General features: G+C 42.8%; 1 protein-coding gene across 1 annotated transcript in view; it reads left to right on the top strand.

Annotated features, from left to right (window-relative positions):
- LOC108785199 (sodium channel protein type 2 subunit alpha-like) overlaps window positions 1-15,786 on the top strand; it is a 167,403-nt gene that overhangs the window by 96,701 nt on the left and 54,916 nt on the right. The window contains exons 13-17 of the mRNA XM_018554236.1: window positions 1,166-1,229; window positions 3,533-3,674; window positions 6,342-6,548; window positions 11,950-12,249; window positions 13,405-13,734. Coding sequence (XP_018409738.1) covers window positions 1,166-1,229; window positions 3,533-3,674; window positions 6,342-6,548; window positions 11,950-12,249; window positions 13,405-13,734 — 1,043 coding nt within the window. The remainder of the gene's footprint in view (window positions 1-1,165; window positions 1,230-3,532; window positions 3,675-6,341; window positions 6,549-11,949; window positions 12,250-13,404; window positions 13,735-15,786) is intronic.

Here is a 15,786-nt window from a genome sequence, read left to right as displayed (position 1 = left end):
AAAAGTTGGAATTCCCCCCCCCCCCCCCTCGGCCTCCATTCATCCTGGGAGGGTTTGCAGAAAGATTTTGGAATATGTTTGTATGGGAATTTGTCTCCATTGAGCTAAGAGTATTTTTTAGGTCAGTTTATGATCTTGGTTTGCAGTCAGCATTCCAGTTCATCCCAAAGGTGTTTAATAAGTTTGAGGTCAGGGCTCCAGAGCCAAGCCATGTCTTTATGGAGCTGGCTTTGCACACAGGGGCACGGTCATGATGAAACAAAAAGATCTTCCCTACATTTTTGCTTCAAGGTTTGAAATAAAAAAACATTTTAATATGTCTATGTATGCTGTAGTATTAACAGTATATTTCACTGGAAACACCTTAGCACAATAGTGGGAAGGGGTGTCTACATACTATTGGTCATATAGTTAATTGGAGGTGTGATGGCCAGATAACCACAGTATTTTGGAAGTTCTCTAGTGATCTCCCAGTCAAAAAGAGATGCCTTGGTGCTACAGGTTGGGGATTGGACATTGGGCTAACAATTCAGTTCATTAAAAAAAAAAGTTCTCTGGTAATGACCCAGGAAAAAAGAGATGTCCAGGTTGGGGATTTGACATGGGGCTAACATCTACATTCTGTCAGAAAACTTAATTGATGCAAACCTAAAGGAAGTAGCTAGATAATTGGGCATGATTCTGGAGGCCTAGGCCCTTCATGGGCCGATTGCTCATACTATTGACATCTCTCAATAACAACTACCTGTCAGGTTAGAAAACCTGTTCATTATTTGTCAGTTTATTAGCAGACAAGATGCCTTTGCCAAGGTCTTTCTTTATTACCTGGACTTTTTGAAAATTCATAAGCTGAATTCCAGGTCACTTTTTATGTTTAATTCTTGATGACATTAGATATACAACTCATATAAATATGTCGATTGCACCCCTTTGTGTATTATTTTGTACCTACAGACTTTGAGCAATGTCACAATCTGTATAACACGAAATTGGGTGTGACCAGGTACATGGTTGCCCCCCGCCACCCAATTAGGAACAACTGTGACCTTAATGTATTCATATTTGTTATTGTTTCTGCACTGTAGACAGATAACACGTGAAATTAAAGAAGTTGTAAAGTCCCAGCATATGTATTTTACTTTACCTCTTTCTTATCTACCAACAGGTCTGTTTTATAAAATTGAAGGTCAGAAGGATCCAGTACTTTGTGGCAATAGCACAGATGCTGGGTAAGAAAATTGATTACTATAAAATGACTTTTATAATTTAATTCTATTGTGTTGCAATTTTTCCATCAATTACATTTTGCATGTAGCTGTTTAAATTTGCAAAATAAACCTCTCTCATGCATAAACTTTTGTCTTTAAATCAAATCTCTTAGTGCTTCAAAAAGCTCTAAAAGAACACTTACCTCTTCACTGCTTACACCACCAAAAAAAGGCCACTCCATTCATGAGAAATCTTTATGGGAGGTCTACAGACCCACCAACACTCGATCAGTGGTCCTGCTGACCTATATGTCTCTAACATGTAATTTTATGGGTACAAGTCTGCAGGAGGAACCACTGAGCACTGTTGGGACACAGGAGATGGACACTCCAGGATGTGTGTTTCCCTGTGATTTCATAAAAAGATTTCTCATGGGCAGAGTAGAGTTCTATTGGTGCAAGCAGATGGAAAAGTAAGTATTCATAGGGGGAATGTATGAAAACTGCAGTAGACAAAATCTGGAGCAGATTTGCACTGCAACATGAGCAAACTGAAGAGAGATTCTGCCTGCTCCAGTTTTGATGAATCCCCTATAGTCTTTTTTTTTCTTAAAGGTCTTACAGGAGAAGTATTGGGAGAGTAAAATATACTCTTTTTAATAATTAGAGCCAGTGTGGGACCCTGCAGCTGTCCTATGCTGGCTCTATACAGAGGGATGAGAAATCATGTAACTGCTGATCACTCAACTCGCAGTCTCCTCCCTGCGGAGAGCAGTGACTGTCATTTACCGCTCCCCACAGGGGCATTGAAGAGACAGATAGGGAAAAGGGGCGGGCATAGCTGGTTTTGGGTCTAGAGAGGCAGAGCCAGCTGTCAATTTGGCAGTCAGAAGGATGCAAACAATATTGTTGGGATTCCTCCCGGCTGTAGTGCGGTTCTGCGCTGTCATCATATAGTGGGCAGTGGCCCGCTATATGCTGACTTTGGATCACCGGAGTACATTAGTATATGTACTCCTGTGACCCAATGAAGAAGTAAAGCCCCCAAAAAAGTTTTTGGCTTTATGTCTCTTTAAATGTAATAACAGAGTCACTTTACAAATTTAGGTAAAAACACTAAACTAAACTGTTCTAAATCTTTAAAATGCATTCAAGTACCCTAAGTAATAACAAAATTGATCTTATTTGTGTATCACTCGGCTGTAGATCCTCAAATCATCTCTGAATTGGTGCTGACACTGTCCTTCCTTCTGGAGGGGGGCTACATTTCTTCCCCATGGTCCCTGTGTGTGTTGTAAAGTATCCACCGTTCCAAGCTCACTCCTGTGGTAGTCTACAATCTCACGCTTAGTTTACTTATTTGTATTGAGATTGTAGTCCATCATGGGAGCAAGTTTGGAGCAGTGGCTTTCTATATATAGTACATCTTCCTATATAACCACACAACAAAAACTGTCCATGTGTCTATGGGGTGCTCCGTTGCAAAAATAAAATATTCTTTATTTACACCTGGCTTTAAGCAGCTCACACAGTAAAAAGTGTTGCATGCAAGTCCATCACAGCAGGTACTAAACAGTACCTGCATGTAGCTTTGAAGTAAAATCCTTACCAGATGCACTGTATAGCTTGCAAGGATTGAATCAAACATTATTTCTTTTCTACCTATGTTCTAAATATATTGTTTATTTTTTAACAACTGTTGTTAAACAGACTGCTACAATGGGAGGGTCCCCCCTGATTATCATTAGCTGAGAAATCTCAGTACTGTGATAAGATAATTATCTGCATCCCTTTAGCTGTGACGAGACATGCAGGAAATACAATTTCTGAGGCATTCTGTACAGAAAGGGTGGACAGAATGCCTCTACTTTGCCATTCTGCTAGGAAGCAACATTTGACTTTTAGTTAGTACGGAAATCATAGCTGACTGCAGAGTGAAATGGAAAGATAATTTTTAATAACATTAGTACAAAATGTCTTTTGTAGCCTTTTATATAAATGACATCAATCTTTTTTGAAAGAGTGTAGTTTTTCATTAAATCTTAGCAATGGTTTCTATGCTCCTTGGCACACTCTGCCTGTGATCCTGGCATGGATCCCGCAGTTCCATAATGAAATGTGGACACCCCAGCAGACACCAAAAATGCATACACATTGCTTTGTGGGATGCTATAACCCATTGAAGCATCAGTATGACACCCGGGCAACTAGCATTTTCAGAAGGAGAAGGTCACCAAAGGAACCCTACATAATTCTGCAATGACTGGTGTACATCCAAAACAATTATTGCATTAGTAATCCATTTATGTTTCCCTTTTAACCAGTCAGTGCCCGGAAGGGTACATTTGTGTGAAGTTGGGAAGAAATCCAGATTATGGATACACAAGCTTTGATACTTTTGGCTGGGCATTTTTATCGCTGTTTAGACTGATGACTCAGGACTACTGGGAGAACCTGTATATGAAAGTAGGTATATTTTTATCCTTTTTGTCCTCAATCCACAAGATAACCAACATTTGTTTTTTTTTTTCTCTGTATAAAGTGTATGTAAATTAGGTTAGCATTTCCCCCCCTAATATTAAGATAGCTTTTAGTATTAAAGTGTATATAAATCCAAAAAACAAATCTGTAATGTATTGCAGATTACCAGTCCTTAGATGTGGTGGCTGCATTGCTTTTCTTTTTTCTGGCTTTCTTTTACTTGATTTTTACCTGGCGATCCTGCCAGTAACACACTTTAAAGAGAAGAACTAAGGGGTCTATTCACTAAGCTGCCGAAGGATCTAGCCGTAGTTTCGGCCGATCCTTCGGCCTGCTTCGGCCCCAGGACCCCTTCGGTTCAGTAGAACCGAAGGGGTGCTGTACGGGCTATTCACTATAGCCCGTACATCTCCCAAACGTGGCGGAGCTCAGTCGAGCCGAACGCATATGCCTCGGCTTTGCTGAGCAGCGCTGAAAGCCGAAGCTGGCCGAGCGGCCGCCCGACAGCCTGCTTCTGACAGCTGGGCGGAGCCAGGTGTGATCTTACGGCTGGCTCCGGTCACTTGCAGAGAGATCAGTGTCCCTGGTTACCTGCTAACCAGGGACACTGATCTCCAAACAGCAAACTCTCCCTGGCGCTCCGGGAGTCCCCTGCTCCCAGCCGCCAGTGAGAGAAACACTGCTGTTTCTTTTTTTTTATTCTGACATGGAGCTGTGTCAGAATAGAAAAAAAAAAAATTTGTCCATTGGAATGCATTGCTAGATTCCTATTGGCTATTTCAATTTGCAATAGCCAATAGTAAACTAGCATTGTACCCGCCCTCTGCTGCAGTTCTATATCAGGTCCATCAGCAGAGGGTGGGTACAATGCTAATTTCTTGGCTATTGCAAATTGAATTTTTTTTTCTTCTTTTTCTACTCTGACATGGCTTCGTGTCAGAATAAAGAAAAAAAAAGAAAAATCAGTGTTTCACTCCTGGGCGGCCAGGAGCGGGAAGCTCCCAGAGCGCCCGGGAGATTTTTTTTCTTCTTTCTTTTTTTTACGGCAGCAGAACCGCCAGCCAATAGAAAACTGTTGGGCGGAGCTAGCTGTCACTGCTAGCTCCGCACAATCGTTTTGTATTTGCTTTTTTAAAACTTTTTACACTATTTTTCTGTTCTTCTCGGTCCCACAGAGGGACCGAGCAGAACAGCCGAGCCGAATGCCGCTCAGTGGCATTCGGCTATTCACTCACTGCTGTTCGGCATCTATAAGAATAGGCCGAACAGCAGCGAGTAGCCTGCCGGAGGTTCAGTTCAGCCGATCCAGATGTTATATCGGCTGAGTCGAACTCCTTCTGCACTTCGGGTCAGCATGTTCGGCCGACCCGAAGCCATGCGAAGCAAGCCGATGTACAGCTGATTTCAGTCGATATACGGCTGAAATCAGCCTTACCAGACTGTTCGGCTCACTTCACTTCAGGTCGGTCATTTACTCGGCTGCCTATGGCAGCTTAGTGAATAGACACTTAAGACTGTTTTTTCTGGAGGCAGCTAGTAATTGTGGGAGGATAGCAAGCAAACTAACCTATTGTTCAAGTGATACTAAACTCATGACGAAAACGCATGTGCTTTAGGGAGTAAAATCATCTTTAACTTTCAGAACTGTGATTGTGACTCCTGCATTTCTACACCAGCTGTTTCTCGTTAAAATGACACTAAACTCAGGATTTAAACCTTAAAAACGCATTCAAGTACTTAACTGAACAGAGTACACATGATCTAAGCAGAGAGCAATTAAAAAATGAAAAGCAATTAAAAAATGAAAGCAAAAAAAAAAATGGTTGTAAACACAAGCTGTTTTTCTTAGCCCCTCTTCTCTTCCCTCCCCTTACCCTCCCCTTCCCTTCCCACTCCTCTCTCTTTTCTCCTCTCTCTTCTCCTTTCTTCTTCTCTCTTCTTTCTTCTTCTCTCTTTCTTCATTCCTCTTCTTTCTTCTTTCCTCTTCTCTCTTTCTTTTTACCATATACATTTTTATTGGTATTACAGCATTAAACAAGTACAATACAGTACAGCACATGGTGCCTTTGTAAGTCCATAGAACAATACAATTCTACACATGGCAGTTCTAGGGACTGGTTCTCCGACAAGGAGCAAATTCAATAACAGAACAACCCACCGGGGTGGTACAGGTAATATAAATAGGTGTCAAACTTAAAGAAATTGGTGTGATATGTACATTATACATACGTAAAATACAGGGCAAAGGCACAGAATGCATCCATACATCCAGGATAATTAAAGGCTCTGCCATCGCTTCCTATAGCGGGAGTGTGACAGGTGGAGCTCGGAACTCCATTTACAAAGGCTTCTAGGTGGGTATGTGAATGTGGAGCACATTGGGAGTTGAGCAGTGAGTGGTTAAAGAGGAACCTCATCTCTTTCTTTGTTCCTCTTCTCTCTTCTCCACTCTACCCCTTACCTTCCCTCTCATTTTTTCTCTTCTGTCCCTTTTCTCTCTTCCTTTTATCCATATTGGTTTTATATTCCCCTTTTTTTGATGTCTTTGTTTTTGTTGCTTGTTTGTTTTACCTGTCATTGTAATTTGGAATGACGTAGATGTGGAAGTTTTACAGATCACTGTAAAAATAAATGATCTTGAATTTCCCACAGACCCTTCGAGCTGCTGGTAAGACCTACATGATCTTCTTTGTGTTGGTGATCTTCTTGGGATCCTTTTATCTGGTCAATCTGATCCTGGCTGTGGTAGCTATGGCTTATGAGGAACAGAATCAGGCAACATTGGAAGAAGCAGAGCAGAAAGCTGCAGAGTTTCATAAGATGATGGAACAGCTGAAAAAGCAACAAGAAGAAGCTCAGGTAACATCAATCCCTCTCTTTCATTTTCTCTCTGTCTCATCTTGCCTCAAATGTCTCCTCTTGTCCCCCTTTTCTAATATACCTTCTGTTTAAGACTATTTCAATCAGGATTGTCCTCTCTCTCTTTTCCTCTCCCATCTCTTGCCCTTACGAAGTCTTTATTTTTTTGTAACTGACTAGTTGGTTTGTGCCTAAGGAAAGAGAGTAAGAGGGTGAAAGAACGATGTTCGCCAAAGACAGACAGATCTTTACCTAGATGCCTGACCATCCTCATAATGACTGCCCATAACTTTGGGATCCATGTATAAACTCTCAGTTCAAATGTATTGTCATTTAATTCTGCTTTTTGGCCCCTAGGTGGAGCTGAGGAGCATAGGAGACAAATAATTATTTATTGTGCTCCTCAGCTCCATCTAGTGGCCCAAATGTAGTTTCATATGTCAAAGCTTTCGAACTGGCAAAAATAATATAGAGAACATTCGTTTTGGCATTATTCACATCAAATGAACAGTCAAAGATATTCGCAGGGCCCTTTGCCTTGCTTAAAAATAGATCCTTTGAATTTTCTGCAGCTTTCCATCTCAATTGGTGTTGCATTTCTTTCATTTTTATATATATACATATATATACACTATATTGCCAAAAGTATTGGGATGCCTGCCTTTACACGCACAAAAACTTTAATGGCATTCCAGTCTTAGTCCCTAGGGTTCAATATTGAGTTGGCCCACCCTTTGCTGCTATAACAGCTTCAACTCTTCTGGGAAGGCGTCCACAAGGTTTAGGAGTGTGTCTATGGGAATGTCTGACCACTCAGAAGCGCATTTGTGAGGTCAGGTACTGATGTTGGACGAGAAGGCCTGGCTCGCAGTCTCCGCTCTAATTCATCCCAAAGGTATTCCATCGGGTTGAGGTCAGGACTCTGAGTAGGCCAGTCTGTTCCTCTACCCCAAACTCCCTCATCCATGTCTTTATGGACCTTGCTTTGTGCACTGGTGCGGTCATGTTGGAACAGGAAGGGTCCATCCCCAAACTGTTCCCACAAAGTTGAAGCATGACATTGTCCAAAATGTCTTGGTATGCTGATGCCTTAAGAGTTCCCTTCACTGGTACTAAGGGGCCAAGCCCAAACCCTGAAAAGAACCCCCACACCATAATTCCCCCTCCACCAAACTTTACACTTGGCACAATGCAGTGAGGCAAGCACCGTTCTCCTGGCAACTGCCAAACTCAGACACGTCCATCGGATTGCCAGACAGAGAAGCGTGATTGGTCACTCCAGAGAACACGTCTCCACTTCTCTAGAGTCCAGTGGCAGCGTGCTTTACACCACTGCATCCGACGCTTTGCATTGCACTTGGTGATATAAGGCTTGGATGCAGCTGCTCGGCCATGGAAACACATTCCATGAAGCTCTTTACGCACTGTTGTTGTGCCAATCTGAAGGCCACATGAAGTTTGGAGGTCTGTAGCTATTGACTCTGCAGACAGTTGGCGACTTCTGTACACTATATGCACTTCAGCATGCGCTGACCTCGCACTGTCATTTTACGTGGCCTACCACTTCCTGGCTAAGTTGCTGTTGTTCCCAGTTGCTTCCACTTTGTTATAATACCACTTAACAGTTGACTGTGAAATATTTAGTAGCAAGGAAATTTCAGGGGGCAACCTATCACGGTACCACACTTGAATTCACTGAGCTCCAGAGAGCGACCCATTCTTTCACAAATTTTGTAGAAGCGTCTGCATGCCTAGGTGCTTGATTTTATACACCTGTGGCCATGGAGGTGATTGGGACACCTGAATCCAATGATTTGGAGGGGTGTCCCAATACTTTATGCCATGTGGGATTGTGGACTGTATGTTCAGCTACATATTCAGCACAGAGTTTAAAGTCCCCTATATTTATTAATAACACTGACAGCGGTTTTGCTAGTAGGAGGATATGGAAGCTTCAAATAGAGAGCCATTTTTAGTTACGATGATCCTCCAGCAATTTATAGGCAGCCTTTGAGAACAATGTCATCTATAATTTATCAACACAAAATATTAAAAGGGTAAGATTTATTAAATCAAAAGATAAATACACGCAGCTGGAAAAAAAAACATACTGTAAGTCTAAATACATTAGCATGAAATAGATGCATGTAACTGTAGCCTCAGTCAATACAACTATTACAGGTAGCACATAATATGACCAGGAAACACAATAAATTACAATATAAATTAATAATTAATTATAGAGCAGAAAAAAAAAATTCTGCCACATATCTATCTGTTGGTTCATATCAGGAATCGTTAAAATAAAAATGAAACAATTGTATCAAGCAGTTTAAAATTGTAATAGTTTGTACACGCCAGGTTTTTGCTGATAAAACACTTTCAATAGAAATTCAGATTTCAGTTTTTGGTAACTGCTGAACTCTAAGCAGATATAAGAGACACAAAGCAGCTCTGTATTGATTAATTCATGATTTAATTTATATTAACCACATGCTGACCCGGGTGTTTACACTCCCTTCCCAGCCAGGCCATTTTTCAGTGTTCAGTGCTTTTTTGGGGACAGACAGAGCTTTCTTATGGTGGTATTTAATCATCAGTGGGTTTTTTTATTTTTTACTATATAGCGAAAAAAGTACCTAAAATTAAAGAAAAAATACCGTATTTGCCGGCGTATAAGATGACTCGGCATATAAGACGACCCCCTACTTTTTGTGTTAAAATATAGGTTTTGGGCTATACTCGTCGTATAAGACGAGTATAGCCCAAAATAATGTTTAAATGCACCCACTAACCTCCTTGGCGGTATTCCCAAGTGTGGCTCGTGGTTAATTTTCAGTACCATAAGCGGTAACCCCGAGCCACACTCGGGATTACAGTCTCTTACCTTGTCCACGATCCCCGCTGTGTCCTCCGTCTTCCGCTGAGTCAATCACGGCAGGCTTTGTATTAATGAATACAGGCTTTGTATTCATTAATACAAAGCCTGCCATGATTGGCTCAGCGTGGTATACTGTATGTAGCCGAAGCTACAGTATACCGTATCCTTCCCCGATTTTCGGGGGGATGTTTTAAGGTCTCAAAACCCGTCTTATACGCCGACAAATACGGTAAACTGTTTTCCCTTTAGTATGTTAGGAAACATTTATTATTACCCAATTTTTGGGTAAAATATAAAAGATGGGGTCACGTAGGGTAAATAGACGCCAAACATGTCAAGCCTTAAAATTGCGTGTGCCCACGAAATCGCAAAAAAACTACCACACTCAAAATTGGCCATAGGTGACGCTAATCAGATTGATGGCCCTAAAATTATTGCTCACACCCTGATATTCGTGATATGTAACAGGTGCTGTGCAATTGGCGCAATCGTAATTTTTGCATGTAGGTGCACCTAACGCATTTTTGCACATCTATGTGGGGGTGGGGGACTTTAAAACATTTTTGTGGGATTTTTTTTGTGTAAATTTTATTTGGTGACATTTTTTTTTTTTTTACACCTAACGTTATTGTTATCACATTGGGGCATAAGAATCCCCCTATGTGATATCAAATTACAGTGACAGGTCCCCTTTATGGAGACATCAGGGGTCTCTAAGACCCTTAATGTCACCTGGTTACCCCCTGAGCAGGCTTCTGTACAGGAGAGTGACAGAGGAATACGTAAGTGAAGTAGTAAATATCACTTCCTGCATTCAGAGGAGAGCGAAGGGAAATCGTGTACTGATCTCCCTCCGTTCTCTGTGCACGGAGCCACATTGCCGGTCCCGGATTGGATGCCAAGGATCGTGGGGACGGTGGCGGCAGGGGTGGTGGCGGCAAGGAGAGGTAAGAAGGGGGGGTGGGAACAGAGGTGCATCATACAAGCGATTGGGTGTCTTTACAGATGCCGGACCACTTGTATGTAAACAGCCATTGCTGGCTGTTTCAAATTCTGGCAGTTTCCCCGCTCGTGCTTGCCAGGGGGCACGAGGGATATTTAAAGATGCCCACCTGCTTCCAGACGCCCACCCACATCCTGACCGGCCGTTTCTAAGTGCTCGGCGGACGGGAGGTGGTTAATTAAATGTAAGCCGTGTTTGTACCTGAATTTGACTTGGTATCAGCCTCTTGCAGTTCATGCACAGCAGAGCTTAGACTTTGAGAAGGAGAAGCAGCACAAAGAGCCATGTGCAGTGCTAGCAGGGAACATGCTGATAGGAGGACAAAGAATGACAGAGATATGAGATCATCAGCTTGCTGCTTCTCCTTCACTGTCCAGTTACAGGCTGATGGAGGGACAAGACCTGTAAGTGTCACTGAACTGCTGCAGGAAAAACAAAAACAGGTCTCTTGCACTGCCAGATAGGGCTGTGCTGTGTGCAAGAGCTGTGTATATCTTAGAACTGGATGAACAGGAATACAAATCAACAAAAAAATTTAACAGTCCATTGATATGTAGATCTGCTTCAAAGGGCATTTATTTATAGGATGAAAACATAAATTAAAATCACATTTGTTAGCTGAAAATTTAATTCATCAGTATTCCAATACCATCGCCAGACTACACATTAAAAAAAAACATCTTCCCATAAGATTATATGTGCATTTAATGTGTTTTATGTGTGTTATCTACCTGTAAAAGTCTCCCTTGCGCAGACATCCAAAAGCCCTGAGACTGCTGCTGGGTGCCACTGTCTTAGATGTGATGTCAGATTCCTCAGCTGCCACTCAATTGACACTCTATAGTATTTCCCTTCGTTTCTTCACTGGCAGCTTCATAAAAGGTTATCTGGGGAGGTGGAGGGAGGAGCAGAGAAGCTGGGCCAGCACAGAGAGTAATTAGACACTCCCATAGGAGGAATGATCTATGACATTGATTAAGAGAGGCGCATTGCAAGTAAATAAAATATAGAATATGGAAAAAAATGTCCCTAGCTTTATCGCTGTCTGAGGCAGTGGGGAAGGGGAGTGGCCTGCTCAACGCTGTTGCCTGGAGGTGGGCAGGATGCTGGCCAGACGTACTGCTCAGCTCCTGGCAACCAGCTCCTGGCAACATCACTGGTTGCCAGGAGCTAAGCAGGATACCAGCCAGAGCGTCCCAGTGTGCAATTTGGGGCACTCTGGCTGGAAAGGGAGAAGCATACATTGTGCAAAATAGTGGCCATGCCACTTTGCCCCCTGCCCCTTCCCCCGCATGACTCAAAGAGATGCCGTCTAAGACAACAGCTGCCTCATTATAGGGGTAGCCCTGCCTGCAAGCATGAAAAATACTTAATTTTCCTGTGTTTTTACAGGATGACAGGGTGTTTTTAATTCCACAAAAAAATCCACTATTGCTGATTCTTTTGGGATGCAAAAACAATTACTGACATACTACTGCTATGAGTACTATAACGTACTATTACATTTCTCACACCAGGCTGTAGCGGCGGCAACCGAGACAATGGGAGAGTCTCAGGTCCTAAGTGACGAATGTGAACTGGATGACCCTTCAGAGACCTCTTCTATAATATCAAAGATGAGTTCTAAGAGTGCCAAAGACAGGAAGAACTGGAAGACACAAAGAAAAAACGTAGAGCGGTGTGCCGAAGAAGAGGAGAAACAGGATGTGGAGAAATATATATCTGCATCTGAAGACAGTGCAAAGAGGAAAGGCTTCTGTGCTAACAGGGAAGGCAATCAGTTAGAGTATTTCAGGAAGGCATCCTCCCCGAGAGAGGTGAGATGATATTTTGCAGCAGGTGACAGGTGTGCTTTGTATTACTTAGTCTGCTGGAGGCTGTCATATGTCAGTAATGGAAGCAGCAGCACTGAGGACCTGGGCCTGTAATATTTTGTTAAAGTGGAACTATTTTTCGATGTTTGGTGGGTCCAGCTTAGTTACCTCTAATGCTTGGCATACTATGTCCGCAAGGATGCTGGGGATGCTAAAAATATTAGGTGTATTAAAGCTGGATTTAATGTCAGCTTTGATCTTCTTGCTCAGCTGCTTTGAGTCCTGGAGTTCCACTTTTATCATGATAATCAATAATTAGTACACTGTTATATGTCTAACATTGAGAGCTACTAAACATAAACCTGAACTGGATTGAAAACTCCCTAACAGGGTCACAGACGGTAATACAAACTTGACAGAAGGATTTACTCTTTCCAAGTCCAGTTAAAGTGTATCTTAATTCTAAATATATACATTTTCTTTTAGTTTAGGATAGTGGTGAGGAGTTACAATTGCGGTCAGGTTTTTACTCTTGTCTCTGTTCCTACTGGAGAAAATCACCCTTATAGTATGACCTGGCAGCCATTGTCATTGGGACTGAAAGTAAAGAAAACTCCAACAATTTACATTACCACCAAAATAGGAGTAGGGGGAAAATCTTCTGATAGTGACACTTGGTCCAGTGAGAAATGTACAAGGGGGATTTACCTAACTTTGGAGAGTTGTCTTCTTGTTTCCACTTTTGCCTACAGAACAGGACATGAACATAAATCCCCCAATGGAAATTGGGAAAAAAAACAGACAGGTTGGGGATTTTTCTCTATTTGCGAAGTAAGGGAAATTGCCTGTTAGACAGTTGTCACATGAACAAGTGCGCCCATTGGAAGATTTCCCCTCTATTCTAAAATTTTGGATCCTTCACTTCCAGCTCTGGTGACAATAAGGACAAATAGAGAGGATGAATCTTGCCAGTGGGTCACAGACAGTGATAAAAACCTGACATAGGTTCTAACTCCTCACCACTCTATTCAAAATGTATTTACATACGCTCTAATGTGATTACTATGTTGTAAGGGGCTGTTTCTGCACTGTAAGGTATTGATCATGCATTACTTTCTTGCCACTTCTTAATCTATTCCATTGTTTTTGGTTTTGCAGTCACAATTAAGTATCCGTGGCCCCCTGTTTTCCCCCAGACGTAATAGCAGAGTCAGCATTTTCAGTTTCAGAGATCCTGCCCGGGATGTGGGGTCAGAGAATGATTTTGCTGACGATGAACATAGCACTTTTGAAGATAACGAAAAGGATTCAGTGTCTTTGCCGGGTAGACACGGGGAGCGGCGTAACAGCAATGCAAGCCTGACCAGTCGATCGTCCAGGATTCTGCCTTTACTTTCTATGAATGGTAAAATGCACAGTACAGTGGACTGCAATGGAGTGGTCTCGCTGGTCAGCGGGCAAGTGGCCCATGCTGGACTCTGTCCTGAGGTAATGATATGGTTTTATTTTTTTTCTAAAGGGGGATTGGCATCTTTAGGGTTAATGGATGCTTAAAGGGTATCTACACTCAAGAACAAAAATGTAATACGAGCCTGTCATACTAACTCCCTAGAAAGAGATACAATGTTTGCTGACAATCAGTGTTTGAAAAACTCTGCACCGCCTATTTTTTTCGAATCAGCTGATCATAATAGGAAAATAGGGATGAGCTTGAATTCTGAAACAAAGCAAGGAAGTGTCATGGGCACTTGCATCCAATCAGCTGCAGCATGGGCATACCCCAACTGGCAGCTGCATGTAAACAAAGGGGCGGGATGCTTGTGCTGACATAATTTATCTAATATGGGCAAATAGCCATATTAAGTAAAGGTTATTTACCAAATATAGGCATGTGGCCTTATAAGGCCCTATTCACAGCAGGGCGGTTGCGGATAAGCATAGTTTCTGCGCTGATTTTAAAATGGCTGTTTTCTGAGTTTTTAATTGCATTTCAGTGCTGAAGCGCAATTAAAACGGCCCAAAACCACTCTGAACAGCATGGTTCCATTGAAAGCTGTATGGAAACCACACTGATCAGTGTGGCAAAAAAGGGCCAGGGAGCAATTCGGGCGGGGGCGGTTTGGATGGCGTGGACCCATGCAGTCGCATGAATGGTTTCCATAGCAAAGTATGGCATCGTTCATGTCGGCGGATCTGCACGACCAAATCCGTGCGGCCGAACTGCCCCGGTGTGGATGGGGCCTAAGGTCAATTACATCACTGTACCACTCCCCTTCACATACGGCAAGCTGTGGGCGGGGAATTCCCAAGGAAAAACAGTGGATTGGGTGGCACAGAAGGAACTTCCTTCTGTGTTCAGGAGGATCTACTTCTGAATTTAGAGTTCTAATTTGGACTGGGCTCATCCCTATAAAACACATGAAAAATTAAATATTTACATGAATTATTTTACTAAATGTGTCCTTGGGTCATTGCTCGTGCATTTTTACATGCTACCCCAACCTTGAGCGGAATGGAGCTTTAAAGCCTTCAAATGTATCAAGGGAGCTGAGATTTTCTTTTGAATTATGAATGAGGAGGGAAAATCTGAGGACAAATCTAAAGTGAAAATCAGTCTACATGAACTGACAGCTAGAAGTGAAAATATGACCTGCAGCATTAGTATGAGTGATGCCTTGGGGATAATATATTCTATCTTCTCAATTAATGCTAAAAATTACTGTTTTTGTGTATGTAAATGCTAACAATGAACTTTTATTATTTGATCCCCTTTGGATTGTTAAACATATATATGGTTCTATTTATAAATGCTTGTATACAGCTTTCACTTAGGATTCACATATTTGTCTAATTCAATTCCACTGTGAATCCTGGGCAAAGGTTAATCTACTATAAGCTAATGGTGCTAATGGATGCTGTAAGATAATGGTTGTACTGGGGAAGGGTTGGGGGGGGGGGGGGGGGGTTGTGCTATAAGCAGCCCTGTCTGGCGCCCCACCCAGCTCACTGACGTCACTGTTTGCTAGAACCTTGGTGGGACGGCAACCGGAGTGTCCCGCTTAGCTCCTGGCAACCGGTGACGTCAGTGAGCTGGGCGGGAAGCCGGACAGAGCGTGGTTGGCGGGACGCCAACCAGAGCGTTCCACTTAGCTCCTGGCAACCGGTGACGTCAGTGAGCTGGGCGGGAAGCCGGACAGAGCGTCAAAGGTTGTTAAAGCTCTGTCTGGCATCCCATCCGGCTCAATGACGTCACTGGTTGCTAGGAGCTTGGCGGGATGCCAACCAGAGTGTCCCGCTCAGCTCCTGGCAACCGGTGACGTCAGTGAGCTGGGCGGGAGGCCGGACAGAGGGTCACAGGTGACTTAAAGCTCTGTCTGGCGTCCCATTCAGCTCACTGACATCACTTGTTGCTAGGGGCTTGGCGGCATGCCAACCAGAATGTCCCGCTCAGCTCCTGGCAATCGGTGACGTCAGTGAACTGGGCAGGAAGCCAGACGGAGCGTCACAGGTTACTTAGAGCTCTTAGCAACCTGGGATTCT

Source organism: Nanorana parkeri, unplaced genomic scaffold, assembly GCF_000935625.1.
Source record: "Nanorana parkeri isolate BGI_ZX_2015 unplaced genomic scaffold, ASM93562v1 scaffold149, whole genome shotgun sequence".
In the NCBI taxonomy this organism is placed as follows: Eukaryota; Metazoa; Chordata; class Amphibia; order Anura; family Dicroglossidae; genus Nanorana; species Nanorana parkeri.
The sequence above is the reverse complement of the archived record's forward strand: the minus strand, read 5'-3'. Positions and strand labels throughout refer to the sequence as shown.